The sequence below is a fragment of the Kogia breviceps genome, chromosome 7 (assembly GCF_026419965.1).
Source record: "Kogia breviceps isolate mKogBre1 chromosome 7, mKogBre1 haplotype 1, whole genome shotgun sequence".
Taxonomy (NCBI): domain Eukaryota; kingdom Metazoa; phylum Chordata; class Mammalia; order Artiodactyla; family Physeteridae; genus Kogia; species Kogia breviceps.
Window position 1 is genome coordinate 46,344,098 of NC_081316.1, and position 22,465 is coordinate 46,366,562.

Below are 22,465 nucleotides of genomic sequence, written 5' to 3' on the forward strand. Positions count from 1 at the left end.
AAATGAATGTGTATGGCTATGTTCCAATAAAATTTTATTTACCAAAAAAGGTAGCAAGTTGGATTTGACTGGTCATGTCATAGTTTAATGACCCTTGAAATAAATGACTGGGAAAAAAAAAAAAGATAAATAAATAAATAAATAAATGACTGGAAACCTGCAGACAGCAGTGTTTTATCCCTTCAGTCTTTCTGTGTAAAAGTTGTTTCCTGGATGCTTTCCTGATCATTGTTTTGTTGTCACTGTCATTACTGTTGCTGTATGTCAGCCACTCCCAGCCACCTCACCATCCATATGCCCCAAATAAATAACTGAAGTGGGCCTGCCATCTTGTAGGGAATCTGAAACAGCTAAGGCAACTTGTTTCTCAGGCATAGAGATAAATAAATGGCTTCATAAGCAGACGACAGTTCAGAAGATGCATAGCCTGGAGGAACAGTTGAGCAGTTAGTTCATGGAGACAGGGAAAGAAGAAAAGAGGGAAAGAGACAAGCTGGGGGGAGGGGGAGAAAGATTGAATAGCAAATCAGTTTGTGAGATCTACTGTACAGACTTGCCCAGCTGGGTACTTTATCTTGAATTTGTTTTGCAAATTGCAGATGCCTAGCTCTGGAAGCCAAGAAAAAGAAAGGGCAGTCATTCCACGCCAAAACACCCTCATGGATCCCAAGTAACTTACATTACTTCATTTTTGTGGGGAAAAAAATCATTATATATTCCCCTTCCAAAATAAGAGAAACAGAGAGCCATTTTACCCAGATGCCCAAAACAAGACAAATAATTTTTAGAGTTTTTTTTTTTAATATTAAGAGAACAATACTTGTCTGATAACTGCTTGCTTTGTGAAACTTTCTATGTCACTGTTCAGCCCACAAAACTGCTTCAATAGTAAAACTGACTGAATTCAGTGAGTATTAATATTTCAACATACTTCAGTGAAACCAGGGGTATTTTTGTTTTCTCCTTTAGGACATGCCTAATTGGACCCCATTTTACCTTTTGCTGAAATCAACTTACTTCACAGAACCGTCACATTCCATTAAAATGAAACAGGCAATCCTAGCATTTTCATTAGTTAACATTTTTTAAAAAGATATTTCACATATTGACCATGATTTACAGAGCCATTTTATCAAAGTCAGACCTAGGGGCCAGGCCTACACGCTGGTGTTTGTTACTGAGATTCACAGGGTTTTCTTCATACATGCTCTTTCTTTAAATATTTATGCCTGAAATTTTATTTTATATTTTATTTATTATTATTATTATTTTTGCGGTACGCGGGCTTCTCACTGTTGTGGCTTCTCCCGTTGCGGAGCACAGGCTCCGCGGCCATGGCTCACGGTCCCAGCCGCTTCGCGGCATGTGGGATCTTCCCGGACAGGGGCACGAACCCGTGTTCCCTGCATCGGAAGGCGGACTCTCAACCACTGCGCCACCAGGGAAGCCCAATGGCTGAAACTTTAAAGAAGAGGGTATTGGTGAATTCACCGTTAGGGCTAGAATAATGAGGTTTGTTTCTAATTTTTAATTTGGACATTCTTTTCAAAAGGACTTTAAAATGGCTTTAAGAGAAATGCAGGTGATACGAAGGAGGACAGGTAATTTGTCCTCTAAGGAAAAGGGTTTTCCATTTTAAAGAGTTCAGGAGTTCCCTTAATTTTCTGCCAGATTTTAGAGACATGGTTTGTGATCTTGTTAAGTTAGTACTTCCTGTGTTGATCCATGGACAAGCTCTTAAGTCAACAAAGTAACACATTTGGGAAAGCATTCATTTACCATATTTTCCATACATTAAAATATGCATCCAGCTTCCTATAAATGTAAATCAACCTTACACACTGCCACTCACTTGTGAGCATGTTTTGATTTATCCAGCTAAAAGGTTTGGTCATCATATACATGATTTACCAAATGGTCTTCTAAAATCCTTGAGACCATTCTGGAAAATAAATTTCCCATCCATAGTCCAGTTGGAAAACTTGGAAGTATAGACACGCTGCAGAGTTTTCCAGCAGGCTGAGTGGTCTTTGATCCCTAAGGCCTGAAGATTGCATGATGTATAATATTGGGTTGGCCAAAAAGTTCATTTGGTTTGAAGTAAAAATAAAAGTCACATTTTTCATTTTCACCAAGAATTTTATTGAACAATGTATTCACTAACCCAATGAACTTTTTGGCGAACCCAACAGATGCTCAACAAATATCTGTTGAATGAATGATTGAGTAGAGTGAAGATAATTCTAAAGCTATAGCTTGATTATCGGCAGAATTTTATTAAAAAGATACAGAAATGCTTTCATTGGTCTAGCAGTCCTGTGCTGGATTAAAACAAGGATTAAGAAGCTTTAATCATATTTAAGCACTTGGCATACTACCCTAACTCAGTGGCTTAGCCAATACTATAAAAGAACTTCAAAATCTTAAATACACAGCACACACATACACACACACTCACATAGATATGGAAAAGTACCTATAAGTGCATGTTAAATGTAAATTTATATTAAATCCCAGGATGATAGGATCAGAAGCCTGTTTTGTATGTTAGCATCAAATACCATAATTTATTGGTAGAAACAGAAATAAAAAACACACAAAATGAAAGATCATTCAAGTTCATGATTTGAAAGAGACTCTAGAAATCTGAGTTTTCTAGCATATAAAAGACTACCTCAGTAAAAATAGCCTAATTCATTCACAACCACACACACACACACACACACACACACACACACACACACTCTTTTCATCTATGAGCTGAGGATGTGCCATTTTGACCATGGCCTTCACATGCAATTGAGGAGAAAATGAGTGTTGAGGGAGAAACAGATGATTTCTATTAAGTCAAGTTCTACACGGGCTGAGTGTAAGGCAAAGAGTGAGGCTGAATATGGAAATCAAAGCCAACGCATGGGAGCATATTTTTCTTTCAAAATATTTTATGTACTAAAGTTTGCACAACATCTTGGCAATGACAGCAAGCCTGTGTAAGGAGGTGTTTTGTGTTTCACAGCTAACATAAGGGCAAAAAAATGTATCAGCAGCCAAATATTACTTCCATCATGAGTAGAAAGAATGTGTAGAGTAGAGTACATGGTAAGGCCCATGGGCTAAAAACTACAAAGTTTGAAAATCTATAGAATTTGAAAAGAGAGCTTATCTCTTATTTTAATATCTTTTGGTATTGTAAAGGAATGAAACTAAATTTAGTACAGTCCATCTGTTTGATTAGAGAGAGAAAGACAGAGTTACATTTTCTTGGCATACAGATCTTTTATAAATCTTAGCAGAGGGTAGTTTTCCAGATTTCACTGGAAATTATTTTGATGATGTTCACTGATTCTGCCAACAGTAAGCATTCTGTCACCTCTTTTCTTTCTCTTCATTTTTCCCCTTTGTAAATACGTTTTTGATCTTTAGAAAATAGAAAACTGCCTGTCACATAGTAGATATTCTGTAAAATTTATTAATGGATGGATGGATACATGGATGACTAGACAAGCCATTAGGAGATATGGATTTTAATCCTAAGGCACTAGTAGGTATCATACCACCTAATGGAAATGACTATGCATTGCTTTTTAATGCAGTAACTTTGAGTGAGTGTGTCCATGGGCTTTGTGATGTGTGTATCTTAGATTCCCAGGTAAAATATAAGCCAGAGATTCTTTTTTTAATTGAAGTATAATTGATTTACAATGTTGTGTTAGTTTCTGGTGTACAGCAAAGTGATTCAGTTATATATATAGTTTATACAAGATATTATATAAACCATTATAGTTTATTACAAGATATTGAATATAGTTCCCTGTGCTATACAATAGGACCTTGTTGTTTATATATTTTATGTATAGTAATGTGTATCTGCTGATCCCAGACTCCTAATTTATCTCTTATCCCACCCCCTTTCCCCTTTGGTAACCATAAGTTTGTTTTCTATGTCTGTGAATCTGTTTCTGTTTTGTAAATAAGTTCATTTGTATCATTTTTTTAGTTTCCACATATAAGTGATATATGATATTTGTCTTTCTCTGTCTGACTTACTTCACTCAGTATGATGATCTCTAGGTCCATCCATGTTGCTGCAAATGGCATTATTTCATTCTTTTTATGGCTGAGTAATATTCCATTGTGTGTGTGTGTGTGTGTGTGTGTGTGTGCGCGTGTATGTGTCACATCTTCTGTATCCATTCATCTGTCGATGGACACTTAGGTTGCTTCCATGTTTGGGCTATTATAAATAGTGCTGCTATGAACATTGGGGTGCACATATCTTTTTGAATTAGAGTTTTCACCTTTTCCAGATATATGCCCAGGAGTGGGATTGCTGGATCATATGGTAGCTCTATTTTTAGTTTTTTAAAGAACCTCCATACTCTTCTCCATGGTGGCTGCACCAATTTACATTCCCGACAGTGTAGAGGGTTCCCTTTTCTCCACACCCTCTCCAGCATTTCTTATTTGTAGACTTTTTGATGATGGCCATTCTGACCAGTGTGACGTGATACCTCTTTTTAGTTTTGATTTGCAGTTCTCTAATAATTAGTGATGTTGAACATCTTTTCATGTGCCTTTTGGCCATCTGTATGTCATCTTTAAAATATAAGCCAGAGATCTTAACTTCAAATGCCTACATGGGCCAAGCAAGTAATAGAAATGAGGGAAAAGGGTGGCTATTATAAAATGAGGAATAGTGGGGACTGTGGCCAACTGGACAGCACAAGGGCCTACCTGTGTTTAAAAAATGATGGGAGCCAAACATACCACATATGCAGTCAAGTACACTTACACCATAAACTCCTTCACAAAAATAATTGTTTCTAAAATATCTCTGCCATACACAAAATAATACAAAGATAAGTAAGTAAGAAAAATATTAATTGCTAAAATTTATCTAGAACCTACTAAGTGCCTAGAACTGTTCTAAATTTCATCTGCCCCAATTTTATGTCACGAATGTAATTACCTTCATTTTATACATGAGGAAATTAAGACACAATACTTTGTAAATCTATATTGGTTGCTCTATATAATAAATAATTGGATATTAAGAAATGAAAAATAGCACAGCACAGAACAAAGTATCAGGGCCCTGAGCTGAGCCCCTAACCCAGATGAAAGAAGCACACTCCAAGGGAGAGTCCTGGTGGCTTGTAGGACATGTGGGGTGAAATCTTTCCCAAGAGCCGTGATGGATTTAAAGCTGACAGATCTGACTGGGCATTGAGTGCAGATGTGTTAGGGATAGTTCCTTTCAGTTGCTCAGAGGATGTTCCTACCTCAGAGCTGACTCTAATTATTTTTCATTAACTGGTGAGAAGGACCACCCCCTCCCCGTCCCCACACCTCTGCCCTTCTCCCTAAAACACTCCCTTCCAGGCGCCTGATTGAGGGTGATCCCTTAGAAGAGTGCTCAATACACATCTGCTGCATGGACAGATGGGTTGACCCAGATTTACAGTAGGAAGCTTTTTCTCCCCAACTCTTGCTGTCTCAACTGAGAGACAATAGAGGATAGTGATTGAGAACTGGAGTTCTGGAGTCAGACAGGCCTGACTTCAAGTCTTCCTCAACTACTTACAGCTAAGTGATCTCTCTGAGGCAGGTTTCTCATCTGCAAAATTAGGATGAAAATAATAGTCCTTGCTCATTGTCTCACTGTTCTGTTAGGAGGATGACATTATATTAATCACATAAAGTGCTAAGCCCCATGACTGGCCTGTAACAGACCTCAGTGCATGGTCATTTTAGGATTATTTTGTATCCCTTTTCCTTGTGGCCGTTGGTGAGCTCTGTAGCCCCAGGGATTATTAAAGCAAGACCACGTTTCCTGCATCCCCAGGCTTTGAACTGGTGGCTTTTTTTTTTTTTTTTTTTTTTTTTTTTTTTTTGTGGTTCAGCAGACAACTAAAGAAAGAGAAGACAAGTCCACAAGTAGAGTACCTACTATTTACTGCTCATCAGGCATCATGGGAGTTACTTTATCTTTTTAATCTCTTGTAACCTCACACAGTCCAGCTGGGAATGAAAATTGGATTTTATTGCTCCCATATAGCTAGTGTTTCTCAAAGAGCATTCCCTGGATCAATGAGCATTAGAATCACCTGAGTAGGTACCCGATCGATCCATGGTCTCAGAATTTCTGGAGCAAGGCCCGCCTGGGTATCTGCTTCCTAGATGAGTATCATAAAAGTGGGAGGATCTTTCATTTAGTACTAGTATCATTTAATCTAAAACTTGATTCTGTATTTTCTTACATTTTACATGTAAGCATGTCATTTCTTCCTTAATTAGATGATTAAGTTCTCCAAAATGAGGACTATGTTTTCTAGTTTTCTTGTAACCCCAACAGTGCACAGCTCAATCCTAAACACACCATTGGGAATTAGTGAAAACACCTGGCTGGGTTTAGCTTTCTGCCCTGCAGGGTGCTGACCTGTCAATGCCTAAACATTGGTAGAGACCTCAAATTAGAATGGCAATTCACCAATACCCAATATTATTTAATACACAATTGTGAGTCTTTGACCAATACTTCCTTATCGTCAGGTGTTCTTTTACTGATGAATGCACTAAGATTCCCAACTTACTGACCAGGGAGGAAAATTAACCAGTCTCTGAAAGGTGAAGTCCCTAACAAATTTCAGTGTTTGTGAAACAGAAACTCAAAGGTCTTCCTACCTTATCACAGAAAGCTAGGCCCCTTCTGTCCAAAATGGTTATTCAACTTTTAAACAGGTGAATTGAAACGATTTTCATTGCAGGATCAGCAATGATATGGGCTAACTTTAGGGAAAAGGAAGAACTTGTTACTTTATGACGTGTTTGTTCCTGAGCAATTGAGAGGTTTGCCATATGTTTTTATGGTAATTTTCTTTGACGCGCCATAAATACCTTCTGGAATGCGGAGGTTCCACCATCAGAGTCACGTGGGAGCTTTTCCAGTACCCTAATGTCATTAAACCAGCTGCTTTGGTTGCTGTGATATGCAATTATTTCTTCTACATTTAAAAAGCAATTCTCTGATCTCCAACCCATTAACCACGTTTGATCTTAACAAGTTGAAAAATGTTTGGAATCTAAGCTTATGATCTTTGCGCAAGTTTTTTTCTTTTAATTCACAGTAGCTTTCCACCCCCTCCCCTTCTCTTTTTTAGGATCAACACTCTGTGGTAGGCCAGAACACAGGCCCCAGTCCAAGTCCCAACCCCTGCTCAAATCCAAACACTGGAAGTGGTTATATGAACTCCCAGCAATCACTGTTGAATCAGCAATTGATGGGAAAGAAACAGACTCTACAGAGGCAGATCATGGAGCAGAAACAGCAGCTTCTCCTCCAGCAGCAGATGCTGGTTGACACGGTAAAACTTTCTCCCAATTTCTACTGCACATACCTACTGGCCCAACAGAGGGAATTCATTACTTTCCATTTCTACTTACTGTGCTTGTCTCTGTGTCCACCTATGGGACAGCCACCAGGGTGTCCTGGCTGTAAGAGAGGCTAAATCTATACATGTAAAGTGCTGCAGGAAAAAAAAAAAAAAAAAAAACTTGATTTACCAGCTGCTAGACAGTTGGAATGCGTAGGACCTGGGCTGACTAGCCCTGCCCAGCCCAGGAATGTTTAGAACACCAACATGGGCATTGGTACCAGGCAAAGGAAACCAGTGTTCTTCCATAGCGCCAAGGGGCAGAAAATAGGGGACAAAACTTTAATCAACTCAAATCCAAACTGATTTTAGAGGTGAAAGGGTTTTCAAGCAACTTTAAAAGCCAGCGTGGAGTTTCCAAACTTAAAATTTGGCCTCCAAAATAAAGCATCTCAGACTAGTAGATGTTTTTTTAAGGAAACTGAAAATGTATTGCCCACTTTCAACCACATTTAAGTGGCCTTACCTTAAAGGCAAGGTCATTATTTCCCACACATTACCTAAGCATTAACCCTACTTCACTATTTATCTGCTTGTCCCTTCTATATTCTCAAACTCATACATTCAAAAACTGCTCCAAACCCTTCCTGCCTCCTAAGACCAAAGGCTTTTCTCCAAATTTTACTCTTTCCCTTCAAACTATTTGGCCAAATGAAAGAAGAAAGAGGCAAAGTTAACCATCTCCAGGTTGATAGAGCCAAGGTACACAGAAAATAAAATTTAAAAAAATAAATTTATACTCAAGGAGCTTTGCAGTAAGAGTCAGAAACCCAGGGTGTGATAAGCGTATAATTCATTCAGTAAATATTTACTAATTTACAATGGGACTACAGCCATAACCAAGACAATCCTGTCTTTGTCCTTAAGGAGCTTAGAGCCCTCTGGGGATGTCAAATAAATAGGCAATTGTAATACATGTGATGAAATGCTGTGATGTGGGATTACCAGAAATGGTTTCAGAGAGGAAGTTATATCTACTGAAGATCTGAAGGTGAAGTAGGAGATGGAGGGGAAGAACAGGGGAGGGTCCAGCCAGAAGAACCAGCATATTCAAAGACTCAGGGACAATGAAGTATACTACATATTACATTTGCTGAGGCATGTCACGTGCACAAGGATAGGGAAGTGAAAGGCTAGGAGGCCAGAGATCAGAGACCAGAGGATAAAGCTTGCTAAATCAGAATTTATATTGTCGAAAAGCAATGGAAGGGAATTCCCTGGAGGTCCAGTGGTTAGGACTCTGCACTTCCACTGCTGGGGGACCCAGTTCAATCCCTCATCAGGGAACTAAGATCCCTACAAGCTGCACAGTGTGGCCAAAAACAAAAACAAAAAAAGAAAAGCAATGGAGAGGACTTTAAAGCATTTTAAACAAGGAAGCACTAGATTCAGATTTGATTTGCATTATAATAAAGGTATAAACATAGCGAGGGAAAATGTAATGGAGGGAAAGATAAAATCCAGCCTGGAGAGATTGAGGATAGTCTCCCAGAAGAGATAAAATTTGACTTTGACTTTGAAGGACTGTAGGATTCTGATGGATAGAGTGGTCCACCATTCTAGGTGGAGAGTGGGCCAGAGACGGAAAGGTAGAGCCTGGGTGTGTATTAGTTGGTTAGTTTGAGATTGTAAGATGAAATATTTAATGCATAGTGAAAAGTACAAATCATAATATAACAATCCTTTATGTTTTTTAAGGGATGACAAGTGGAATTAAGTTTGGAATCCAGAGCATATGAGAAGAAATAGTGAGAAATAAACTTATTTGATTTTGAACAAGGAATAGTGAGAAATAAACTTGTAGGTGACCTTGAATGTTGCCCTAAGTTGTAGGGGAACCACTGACTGGATTGCTAAGTGACACAACTAATTTCTACTATAAGTCATAGTTTTGAAATCTCTACTCCTCCTACCCACTCCCTCCCTTTTTATGATCTTCATAAACAAAATATCTAAGAAACAAGGGCAGTAGAAGAGAAAAACATACAATCTACAATTGGCTTACTGAGTACACTTCCATCATTCCCATCAACACTACTAATTTGTTGACTTGTAACAGGCAGAGGTTGAATTTCTGGATTTTCAGCTCTCATTAAAAGGTGAGGAAACATTCCATAAGGGTCCTGTCCTGGCACTGTCCTAACTCCCACGGAGTCCCAGTTGAGTCACCGCTGGGACAGGTGCAAAGGGCAGTAGCTAAGCTGTGAGAGATGAATGAGAATGAGGCTGCTGTTTTTGTGATTTTTATAAACCATTCACATTTCTTTTTGTTTGGCGGACATTGAGGGTGCCTGTGCTTTTTAGCATATCCAGGAAGAAACAGTCTTTGATGCCACTTTACATTAGCATATGTTTTGTAGTCATTTGCAGTCACTTGGCAAGGCCACATAGGCCCCTAAATTGAGACATTTTCTCATGAAAGTGTATTATCCCGTACTTTCTATTATTTTCCCACCAATGAAGCACAAAGGAGAGAGATGAGTAGTACTTGTTACAATGGGCATCATAATTACCAACACGTTCTGTGCACCTACTATGTGCCAAGCACCATGCTGCGCTTTTACGGAATTAAAGGATTAATCCTTACAATAGGAGTATGAGAAAGGTCCTAGAATTATCCATATTTTACATTTTGAGATACCGAGACTGAAACAGATAGATATGGGCAACAGAAGATTATTTCTATATTAGCTTTTTGGGTCCAAGATATTGGGTTATCATGAGACATTAGTTGTGAAGTTCAATTTCATGTTGCACAGAAGTAACCTCAGGGATGGCCTGTGAGTTTTTACTTGTGTAGAATGGGGATGTCATTCTCTTGCAAATGGAGGAGTCTCCATTCAGTGTTGAAGTCTGGTCTTTGCTGCCCCTCAGCACAAAGTGACAGCATGGCAGTTCTTGTCCATGCACAAGGCCATTAACTCTAATTCATTTATGAACAAGTACTTTAAGAAACTCAAGTTTCCAGAGCTGTATATGTTAACACTTTGAACAACCTAAATAACCCCTCAGGAGAATAAGAAGTCAATAAGTAGATTGAATGTATGTAAAAATAAATCCAGATTTGAAATCTAGTCTTTCATGAAGCAGCAAGGGCCTGATTATCACTCACACACATGCGTGAATTCTGTTTTCTACAATAGAAACAACAGAAACACCTAATTGCGTTAGAAAATATGATAGATGCTTCTGCAAGAGAAGATTTCAGAAAGTCCCATGTTGGCATAAAAATCAAAACTGTCAGCTTGCACAATAGTTCACAGCAGGAATGGTTGCATATTGCCACATTTGGGTTCATGGAACATCTCAAGCTGTTTCTTAAACATTTAGGGTTTGGGCAAAACCAGAAAGAGTTTCACCAACCACTTTTTCCCTTAATTTGTAAACCCATATTTAAAAGAAATGTAATCCATATGCTTCTGATTCATTTACACTTAGCTCATCAAAATTGTGTTTTATATGAATTACTTGATGCCCCCAAAACCCTGTGAGTCTTTCAAGTCTTTTTCCTTAGAAACAAGAATTTGAATTTGGTTTGTTGTTATTTTAAAGCCACTTTTTTTTCCTTTATAGTAGATTTATTCTACTTAGAAGGTTTGGAATTTGTTGGGAAACTGAGAAATACATGGTTTAAGTGGGTTCTAAATTGGGCAGCCCACATTTGACTTCCATCTAATTAACCCATCTGTTACAAGGTTTTCTTTTCTATTTATTGACTTTTCTATAATTATATTGTTCTCTGTATACCTATGCCAATTATTTTTATCTTTGAAAAAGGGGGTTGCTTTGGGGTTCATGCAAAGTTTCAGTAAAGCCATTCTAAAAACTTCCTGATCCATACTGAGAAACAAAAAAAGAATCTCCTGATGTCCAGAACTGATACAACACTCACAGCCAGGCTATTTTGTTCTCTGTTGGACTTAAACAATTTTACAGAACAGGAAGCTCAGACAGGATTGCTCTGAGACCATGATAAAATGAGACAAAAGAAGGCCACTTCATAATTTTGTCTAAAAACAGACATAAACAAGGTCACTGTGCAACTCACAAAATAGGAAAAATTCCCCTCTTTTGCTAAATGAGTGACAAATAATTCTTTACTCATAGAATCAACCTCACTTTCTGACAGCTTACAACCTAGAACAAATCCTTGCTTCCTTAGACCCTCCCTAAATCACCCAGTCAAAGCCCAAATCCTATAATAAGTTCTTTCTAATATGCTCCTGCTGAGACACCCTATGGTCCACCATGATGTGCCTTCTTCCTCGCTCCAATGAGTGATAAACCCAACAGGTATGTTCCTGTTACTGAATGCAAATTCATGTGCCCTACACACAGTGAGTCCAAACAAACCAAAACGTCAGAGCTTGGAGCAGAGAAAGGTTTATTGCGGGTCCAGAGAAGGGTTTATTGCAAGGAGAGGGGTGGCTTGTGCCCAAAAAACCCCAAACTCCTTGAAGGGTTTCGGCAAAGGACTTTTAAAGGAAGGTGAGGGAGGGGAGTTGTTAGTTGTTGTAAACTTCTTGGTGTGGGAATCCTTTGTTTTTGCAGCTATCCATGTAGGTCAAGTCATGATGTTCCCATAAACCTCCAACAAGACAAATGTTATTCTCTGTTCTGTAACTTTCTATCTCTATATGAATGGACTCTTAAAGGTCAGAGCGCTGAGAATAGGCTATCTTGTATATTTCAGGCTGTAGGCAACATTCTGTTTTTTTTGTTTGTTTTTGTTTTTTTGCCGTATGCGGGCCTCTCACGTTGCAGAGCACAGGCTCCGGATGCGCAGGCCCAGCCGCTCCGAGGCATGTGGGATCCTCCCAGACTGGGGCACAAACCTGTATCCCCTGCATCAGCAGGCGGACTCTCAACCACCGTGCCACCAGGGAAGCCCCGGAAAGCCTAAGTTTTTGACTCAGGATTTGGTTTTGGTTCTACCACTGTGTGATCTTGGGCAAGTTACTTAACCTAAGGAAGCTTCCATTTCCTTATCTTTTAAGTGGTAATAACCATACTTACTTTCAATGGTTGTTTATGAGGGAGAAAAAATAGGTAATATGTACAGAATGCCTATATCAGTATCTGATAAGTTATCTCAATGCCTATATCAGTATCTGATCGGTTATCTCCTCCAATCTCAGGTGGCCAGATTTAACAAATAAAAACATAGAATGCCTGAGTGTCCTGCACTTTATCTGGCAATCTTATTCCTACACCTTACACACTTGGTAGGACCAAAATTATATATAGGTACCAAAGTATATCAGGTGTGCTACAAAACAAAACTAGAAATCCTCATCTCAGAATTCACAGAAATTTTGTCCTCGCTGAGAGCTAATTGCAAAATAAAGAAAATGAGAGTAGTTGCAAGACCCAAAACACATGTTGAATGTTAAGGAGAGGTAGAAATTACACTTTTCATGCAGGAAATTGAAAAGTTTTATCTCTAATTAAGGTCCATGATTCACCACTATGACTGCAAATCATGAATAAAAACTAAGTAAGATCCATGATTCGCAACTATGACTGCAAAATTTATCTTACTTTTTTGAATCTATACATTTTTACAACTGAGAAAGTAACAATGCAGTTTAATATGTTTTCATTTGTGATTTCAAGGAGAAAATTGCTCCACAAGATCAGATAAACAGACATTTGACAAGGCCACCCCCAGATTATAAAGACCAAAGAAGAAATGTGGGCAACATGCAGCCAACAGCTCAGTATTCTGGTAAGTGTTCTTAAAAATTAATAAAAATCATAACTGTGCAAAGAAGAAAACTGTTCAGTTGTTAGTATTTCCTCCTTCCCCCATCTCATATTTAATTGTAACATCTTTCTTAGACTCCTTCTCTAGCTCCCATTTAACTTTCAGATCAAGACCAAACTGGAATTTATTTTAGTCTACTCATCAGTTTTTCTTGCTTATTTTTGTTCCTTATTCACATATTTCACTGCTCTCAGGACTACCTGTGAGAGTCAAAAAAACATAAATATTTTCTAACTGCTAGGTTCAACCATTCTCCTCCCAACAGCATATCTTGACCCAGATAGTGTAAGGTAAGTAGACATTTCTCCCTCATAGTCACATTTGTAATTTACAATAGTACCCAATCTTTTCATCTCCACCTTTGGGCTCATCTCCCTAAGACAAATAGCCCTATCACCAAAAAATAATTGAAAAGCAAATTAAGTCTTTAGGAAGTCTCTCAAAAACACCAAAGGTGGACTGCATTTAAAATATAACGCAAGAGGGTTCCCTTTTCTCCACACCTGCTCCAGCATTTATTGTTTGTAGATTTTTTGATGATAGCCGTTCTGAGCGCTGTGAGGTGATACCTCATTGTATCACTGATTTGCATTTCTCTAATGATCAGTGACGGTTGAGCATTCTTTCATGTGTTTGTTTGCAATCCGTATATCTTCTTTGGAGAAATGTCTATTTAGGTCTTCTACCCATTTTTGGATTGCCTTGTTTGTTTTTTTGATATTGATCTGCATGAGCTGCTTGTATATTTTGGAGATTAATCCTTTGTCAGTTGCTTCGTTTGCAAATATTTTCTCCCATTCTGAGGGTTGTCTTTTCCTCTTGTTTATGGTTTCCTTTCCTGTGCAAAAGCTTTGAAGTTTCATTAAGTCCCGTTTGTTTATTTTTGTTTTATTTCCATTTCTCTAGGAGGTGGGTCAAAAACTTGAGGACACAGGGAGGGGGAAGGGTAAGCTGGGACAAAGTGAGAGAGTGGCATGGACATATATACACTACCAAATGTAAAATAGATAGCTAGTGGGAAGCAGCCGCATAGCACAGGGAGATCAGCTGGGTGCTTTGTGACCACCTAGAGGGGTGGGATAGGGAGGGTGGGAGGGAGATGCAAGAGGGAGGGGATGTGGGGATCTATGTATACATATAGCTGATTCACTTTGTTATATGGCAGAAACTAACACACCACTGTAAAGCAATTATACTCCAATAAAGATGCTAAAAATAACAAAAACAAAAAACAAAAAATAAAGCAAAACTTCTTAATGGGTATCTCAATATAGCATAGGTGGCAGATACTACCCCTAAAATCCCTCCCTTCCACTCTCTGAAATCCAAAAGAACCTCTTTTAAACATAGCCTGTGCTACCCCTGCCTTCTCCTAGTCAGCATCTATTCGAGCCTTTCTGCCCAGAACTCTCTGCAGCTTCTCATGTAAACTAAGCTTGTCCTCTATTTTCTTAAGTTCTCTCTGCTTAAGGCCATAAAGGAGATTCTCTAAAGAAGGAAGGGCTGTGAATATTTCTGTTTATTAATATTTTCTGGTCCTGTTAAGTGTAGTAATCAATATGTTGTTCTCATTTATGTTGTTCTCACTTTCAAATGCACCAGATTGTCTTTCCACTAAAATTAGGAATGGGATATATATATTCCACTCTCTAAGATTGCTTTGCTTCAGGGAAAAAGCAGGATTCTCTGAGTCTGTCCTCAAGGAGGTTGAAAGACAATATGGGTATTATTTGGAACATGGCTTCTTTTTTTTTTTTTTTTTTTTTTTTAGTGGTACGCGGGCTTCTCACCGTCGTGGCCTCTCCCGCTGCGGAGCACAGGCTCAGCGGCCATGGCTCACGGGCGCAGCCGCTCCGCGGCACGTGGGATCCCCCCGGACCGGGGCACGAACCCGCGCCCCCTGCATCGGCAGGCGGACTCTCAACCACTGCGCCACCAGGGAAGCCCATGGCTTCTTATATCATGGCCTATCAGTGGCTTTGGGGGAAGCTAAGAGCCCTCTGAAATATTATATCAAATTCAAGGTGAATGCTTTTCTTTTCCCATTCATATAAAAGATTCCCAAGGATAGCAGTCTAAGGCTGGTTTGGTGGCTCTACCATGTTATCAGGGATCCAGGCTTTTTTTGTCTTTCTACCCCACCTTCTTGAGCATATAGCTTCCATCCTAAGGGTTGCCTTGTGGCCACCACATCACCAGTCTTCATATCCGTATTCCAGATAGAAAGGTGAAAGAGGGGAAAAGGTAAAATGGCCTCCCAAATGAGTCAGATTCCATTTATAAAGTAGGTTTTTTTGGACACTCATCTAGTAACTTCTTTTTTTTTGCGGCACGCGGGCCTCTCACTGCTGTGGCCTCTCCCATTGCGGAGCACAGGCTCCGGCATGTGGGATCTTCCTGGACCAGGTAGATTCCAACCCTCTGCGAGGGCAGGCAGATTCCTAACCACTTCGCCACCAGGAAAGTCCCTAGAGGGAGTGGGGTTTTTTTTGTTTTTGTGTGTGTGTGTGTGGTATGCAGGCCTCTCACTGTTGTGGCCTCTCCTGTTGCGGAGCACAGGCTCCGCGGCATGTGGGATCTTCCTGGACCGGGGCGCGAACCCGTGTCCCCTGCATTGGCAGGTGGATTCTCAACCACTGCACCACCAGGGAATCCCCAGGGAGTGATTTTTAAAGCCTCGAAATTTTTTCCATAGCATTTCCATAATGGAAATTCTCTTCTCATGAAATGTTCAGATACCAAGCTGATAACTGCTTAATCTCATTAGCAGCCTGTGAACTCTGAGTTATTGTCCAAGTTTCTCCTATCTGACTCTGATCCCTCTTTATCAAACACTGCCCTACACAGTCAGGGCCTTGTGCTAAACCTGGAGATACAAGGAGATAAAGAGACTGTTCCTGGGCTTCCCTGGTGGCGCAGTGGTTGAGAGCCCGCCTGCCAATGCAGGGGACACGCCCCGGTCTGGGAAGATCCCACACACCGCGGAGCGGCTGGGCCCGTGAGCCATGGCCACTGAGCCTGCATGTCCAGAGCCTGTGCTCCACAACAGGAGAGGCCACAGCGGTGAGAGGCCCGCGTGCCGCAAAAAAAAAAAAAAAAAAAGAGAGACTGTTCCTGCCTTCAAGGGGGATGGGATGTAGTTTAGTGGGGACATATTTTAAAACAAATATCAAAGACTTCAGTCTTTCAAGGTGTGTACCACGCTAGCTATCCTCAAGCAGTAGGAGATATGCTAGGGTTATAATTGCAACCATGCTCTCTTCACATACTGCCATTATGATACTCATATGTGTGTCTAGTTCTCTGTTTCTCAGTATCTCTGATTCTCCGGGCCTCCCTGCCTCTCTGCTGGGAGAGTACTTTAAAAGAGTATCTTTCTCCAAGTTATATCTTTGCCTCAATCTCTCACTCTTCATTTATTCATTCATTCAATAAATATCAATTGAATACCTACTTTGCACCATCCACTGAACTTGGAGAATATGACAGTGAACAGAACAGGCAAACAGGCAAAAATTCTTTCTCTCATGGAACTTATCATCCAGCAGGCACTTTTATTTATCTTTCTGGCATTCCATTTTTGCCTCTCAAGATGTCTTGCCATGATTATTTTAACCTCCTCAAGCCAGGAAGATTTCAATGTCAGTTAATCACTATCCGATAGGTGGAACCTCCTTATTCAGCAGACTGTGATTGAGTGGTCCCACATTCAATCACTTATTTACAGGTATCAACATAACTAGCTGGCACTTTGAGGCTCCATGTATTTCCCAATACAGAATCTAAATGCCAAATGAAAACTTGAAAGAGCAAATGCAGCTTGAGAGAGGAGCCTGGAATATCAGGGAAAGCTTCATGAAGGAACTTGGACCTTGGCCTGACTGAGCCTTTGAAGAAAAGATAGGGCTTGGTGAGGTAAGAAGGGCATCATATGAGAAGGAAATGGAGTAAGCGAAAGTAGTTCATGATGTGTGGATAACAGTGCGATAATAACTATTCCTCCTAGAGCAGAGTGCTTTCTGTATGGAAATAATCACTGGAGCATGGATTACATTGAATTCCAGATGTTTGAAGAGATGGGAATTTACCTGTCTTATGGCAGCTTCTTGAGTGGGGATGCAGATGAAAATTGGACATGATTTTCAAGGCCATAGATTTGGACCGTTAATCTAGTAGCCATGTATAGGGTTCATCCACATGTTCTAATTTGGACCCAGGGGTGACCAGTAGCATGGATTTCATGACAGCTGGATAATCAAAGTTGTAGTCTTTGGTCGTGAAACAGAGTAAAGCTAATTCAAAATGGAAGATTGACTATCACTTCCCCTCAATGATTCCAGAAGAAGAATAAAGTAAAGCCTAAAAAATAGAACCATTCTATTTCAGTCTTCTTTCTATAATGTGTAATCTCTTGACCAAGGGGTAACTTAGGGTGATACTTCCCCCCCAAAGCTGTCTTATTCCTTTTATATAATATGCTATGATGATTATTTCTCTTTATTTGTTCTTGCACCCAAAGGCAGTCTCAGAGCTGACAAGCTATTGTAAATCGCTATAAGAGAAGAGATAACCTACTGTTATGAACTAATATAATTATCTTCTTCTTCTCAGGTGGCTCATCAACAGTGAGTTTAAACTCTAACCAGGCTTTGGCAAACCCTGTTTCAACACACACCATTTTAACTCCAAATTCCAGCCTCATGTCTACTTCTCATGGGACAAGAATGCCATCCTTATCCACAGCAGTTCAGAACATAGGGATGTATGGGAATCTGCCTTGCAATCAACCTGGAACATACAGCGTCACTTCAGGAATGAATCAGTTGACCCAACACAGAAACCCAAACCAATTGATAGCAAATCAAAACAACCCTTTGATGCCCCGGCCACCCACTTTAGGGCCCAGTAATAATAATAATAATGTGGCCACTTTTGGAGCTGGATCTGTTGGCAATTCTCAACAATTGAGACCAAATTTAACCCATAGTATGGCAAGCATGCCAGCACAGAGAACGTCGAATGTAATGATCACATCCAACACAACAGCACCAAACTGGGCCTCTCAAGAAGCAACAACCAAACAGCAGGAAGCGCTGAAATCTGCAGGAGTCCGCTTCCCCCCAGGCACACCTACAGCCTATACTCCAAACCAGTCATTGCAACAGGCGGTAGGTAGCCAGCAATTTTCCCAGAGAGCAGTGGCTCCTCCTCATCAGTTAACACCAGCAGTGCAAATGAGACCCATGAACCAAATGAGTCAGACATTAAATGGACAAAACATGGGTCCACTCAGAAGTCTGAATCTCAGACCCAATCAGCTAAGCACACAGATTTTGCCTAATTTGAACCAGTCAGGAACAGGGTTGAGTCAATCGAGGACAAGCATAAACCAGCCATCATCCCTGACAGCCAGCAGCTTTCCTTCACCCAACCAAAGTTCCAGGGCTTTTCAAGGAACTGACCATGGCAATGACTTAGCTTTTGACTTTCTCAACCAACAGACTGATAACATGGGCCCTGCCCTAAACAGTGATGCTGATTTCATTGATTCTTTATTGAAGACAGAGCCTGGTAATGATGACTGGATGAAAGACATCAACCTTGATGAAATCTTGGGGAACAACTCCTAAAGAAGAAAAGGGAGACAATTCACCAACTCCAAGCACTAAAAGGCAGTATTTTACAAGGACTCTGTAAAGGCCAAACTGTTGACTTTTAGTTGGACTCTATGAAGATACCTTGGCTTAAAAATGGAAAGCAGAAAGTTACTGTAGCGGTGAACATTTTGGTCCAAATGCTTGTTTTAAATATCAAACCTGAAAGTAAAACATTGGGATCACTTTTTCCCTGTCTACACCCCAGGACACAGTATCCAGTTTATCCAAACAGAACTGTGATGTTGATGTGTAATTAGTTGTGTAAAATAGGCTTCCCAAGCTCTTTCTCCCTGAAAGAAAAGTAATAGAACTTCTGGCTTGTTTAAACCCCACATCATGTGGAGGTACTAGTTCCAAGCAACAAGCAACAAATTCCTTAATTTGCTCTAACAGATATGTAAGTGTGGTTTAATCCCTCCACTCTGTCTTTTCATTTAGGTTTCCTAAAACTTCCAGGGTAGATTGAAATGTTACAGACTTGTTTGGAGTAACCAAACAGTGTCCTAAGTAAAGGAAAACCGGAGAACATAGAGAACACCCAGTGGACTATAGAATTTCTTCCCCAGATTCATCCCCTCACTTTTTCAGTTTTCCCACATATCCTATACTTCAAGATGCTGTCTAGTGATGAAACAAGAACGCGGAGATGGCCAACTTTTTTCCACAACCAATTTCCGAATCTTAGATTCAGTCGCGACCTATCCCAATCATACTGAAATATTAGTGCACATGTGTCTGCATCAGATTTCACTACTTAAAAGAGAAAACACCACATTGGGCATTGCTATAAAGATGTATTTGACCACAAATAACTTGGGGTGTTGCTTATTGTGATGATGCCTGCTGCTTAGTCCCCAAGCTGAGTGAAATTGAGCCTGGCCGTCTCTGCTTATTCTGATGACCAGAGACTGATTTGTAAGAAAAGGAAGTTTGGAGAGCAAAGCTGACAGTAGGAGGTATCATGTTTTGGTTGAAGATAAGAAGCAAAAGGTCAGGACCAGGGATGGTGGGTAGGGGTGTGTACAAACCGATTTCATAGGGTTTGAAGGAAAGCATATTTGAGACAAAAAATAATCTGGCCTAATTTGGACACATTTGGGTGAACAGCTAAATAGAATGTGATCTATTAGTAGCAGTCTACTCATTCTTCTGTCCCTGATGTGATGAATCATTGCCACATGCTAGATGGGCCCTTCATATCCAGGTTTTCTCCCTCAGGGCTGAGCACTGTATCAAAGAGTTCCTATTGAGTTGTGTAACAGATCAGCTGTAAAATGTGGAAGATGTGTGCTGATTTGGGATGTATGCAAAATATCTCTATCATCTTCCTCATTACAGAGGAACACAGGTTATCTTCAGCTGTTTTAGTTATACACTCGCGTATTCAATTATCAAGTGATATTTAACTGAAATCATTTAATAACTCTTTAAATACCTTTCTAAAAAGAACACATTTTGAAAGTTCTGCAAAGCCCTCTTGCAATCTTTAAAATGTCTAGAAGCACTCTCTTTTACACGATACCAACATCACTGGCCCGGAATCTTTTCTGTGCTAGGTTGTAAATATAAATAAATTACTTGTTTTGTAAACTTTTGTAAAGAATATTTTGGTAGAAATACTTAAAGCATATTCTTTGGGTTATATTTATACATATGTGAAATAAATATACTATCAAAAGGTTATATTTTATACAAAAAGTAAATTGTTACCTTTTGTATGCTAATATACAAAGTTTTGTATCATATGATGGTTTATTTTTAGCTCTTACACTTCAACCCTAGGTGGTCAAGTGGGAACTTTTGAAAACTATCAAGAGGCTTGTTAGACAAATTTATATTCTGAAACCTCAATAAGAAAGCATTCCAGGTTTCAACTCTTTCCTTTTTTTTTTTTTTTCCTGCTCCCAAATTCTTTTCTAAACACGTAGTTGTGTCTTGTTTGATTATTCTGCTGTGCACATTGTATTGGTCCTTGTTGCATGTGGTCTACTGTGTGTTTTCCCATTTTATAAAACAGTGTTTCTCCATGCAAAAAAGTAAGGAAAAAGTTATGTACATATAAACACTTTTATTTTATGGCTCCTCCATGTTACTGTATATATCTGCCAGCACGCCCCAGTTACACTCCTGTGATTCAGCTTATTTTTACCCTAACAAAAATAGTATGTTTTGTAGTAGCTATCAAATTTAAGAGATAAAGCAATCAAAATGTTTGGATTTTCTTCTATCTTAATGTGAATTTCATAATTAATGTCTATTTATTCAGCTATTCATTAAAATACAGGATTCTTTGGAAAAAATGGTGTAGTCTATAGTTTCTGTTTGTTGGCAGCCTATTACCAAAGATGATGTAATTTTCCTGAAAGCTGAGATAATGACGATTTGATAGACATGCAACCAAAACTTAAGGATTTACAAATTAAAAGCTATGGAATACAATCTCCCTTTTACAGAAATACCAGACTACTTAACTGTTGGCATTGTTTATCATTCTGACACATTATACACGAGATAGAAGTAATTTTCTTTTTTTTTTAATTCAAAGACTAGAAAGTCATTTAAGCAAATAATTCATTCTTGGCTTTGTGTTAAGCCCAATGAAGACAAATAACTCTGCTCTAAGTGAATGCACTAATATTACTTGCATTACTGTAACTGTACCCATAACTGTAAAGATTTCAACTTGTAAGACAAGTATTTTGTATCGCGTGTAATTTCATGTGTTAAAAAAATAGTTTAAAAAATTCAGAAGTGGTTCTCTTGTATGAAATCATGCTTTCAGTCACCAACAATATTGTTGCTTTATCATAGAAAGTTCTGATGGGCAAATTTATTCTCTGGGAAGCTTCTAATACTAGTGAAATGCTGATGTGACTCATTTCAATATTCTTTACTTTGCTTGGAAAGTTTGTATTAAGATCCCATATGCACAGCAACTACTAAATACTGGAGAAACACAGCCTAATTCTCGGGCACAGTGGACCTTTGCCTGGCCTGCTGTGTGGCATTTGGGCAGACCAGGCTGAGTGAACACGGGGCCAGGTAAACACAGCCTCACTGAGCATATTTACACAGTCCTTCTTGGGAGTCAAGGAGGTTGAGAGAAAGATGGGCCTTTGTAGGAGGCAAGGGAAACCATTCTATCAAATTTTCTTGCTCCACTGTTGAAATATGTTGCTGGGGTTCCACTGTCCCCTCCCCCTCTGCCAAAAAAGATGTGTGACATTATCCTTTTTATTAGCATTATTAATGGAGCAATAATAAAATTTATATTTTATGTAGTGCCTGTCCGATGACTCTGGAAGGTTGTAAACAAAATCCACATCAATAAAAATAAATAAAAGGCATACAAATTAAGAGAAAGAAATGTGTAATTCTAAAATTATCCAGTCAATCCTAGTATGTACCCACGGAAGGATCCTTGAGAGTAAATGAGAGGGTAGACATGAGTGTAAAAGAGAGAGAGGCTCAGCTTCTTCCTCCTGTGTTTGCAAAGGCAATACAAATTCTTAAACGTTGTATCCACTATTTCCATTTTATATCTCTGTGACTGTGTTTCCTCACTCAAAAATGAGGGCTTGGGGCTGAGATAGCTTTACATTTCTTCC

General features: G+C 39.3%; 1 protein-coding gene across 2 annotated transcripts in view; it reads left to right on the forward strand.

Annotated features, from left to right (window-relative positions):
- The window catches only part of MAML2 (mastermind like transcriptional coactivator 2), a 361,690-nt gene extending 339,507 nt beyond the window's left edge, over positions 1-22,183 (forward strand). The window contains exons 3-5 of one of the 2 annotated variants that reach the window (XM_059070685.2): positions 7,161-7,364; positions 13,050-13,161; positions 17,812-22,183. In XM_059070685.2, the coding sequence (XP_058926668.1) occupies positions 7,161-7,364; positions 13,050-13,161; positions 17,812-18,830 (1,335 nt within the window). In that variant the 3' untranslated portion in view covers positions 18,831-22,183. The remainder of the gene's footprint in view (positions 1-7,160; positions 7,365-13,049; positions 13,162-17,811) is intronic. The other variant, XM_067038252.1, reaches the window with a different exon arrangement.
- The last annotated feature ends 282 nt before the right edge of the window (positions 22,184-22,465 follow it).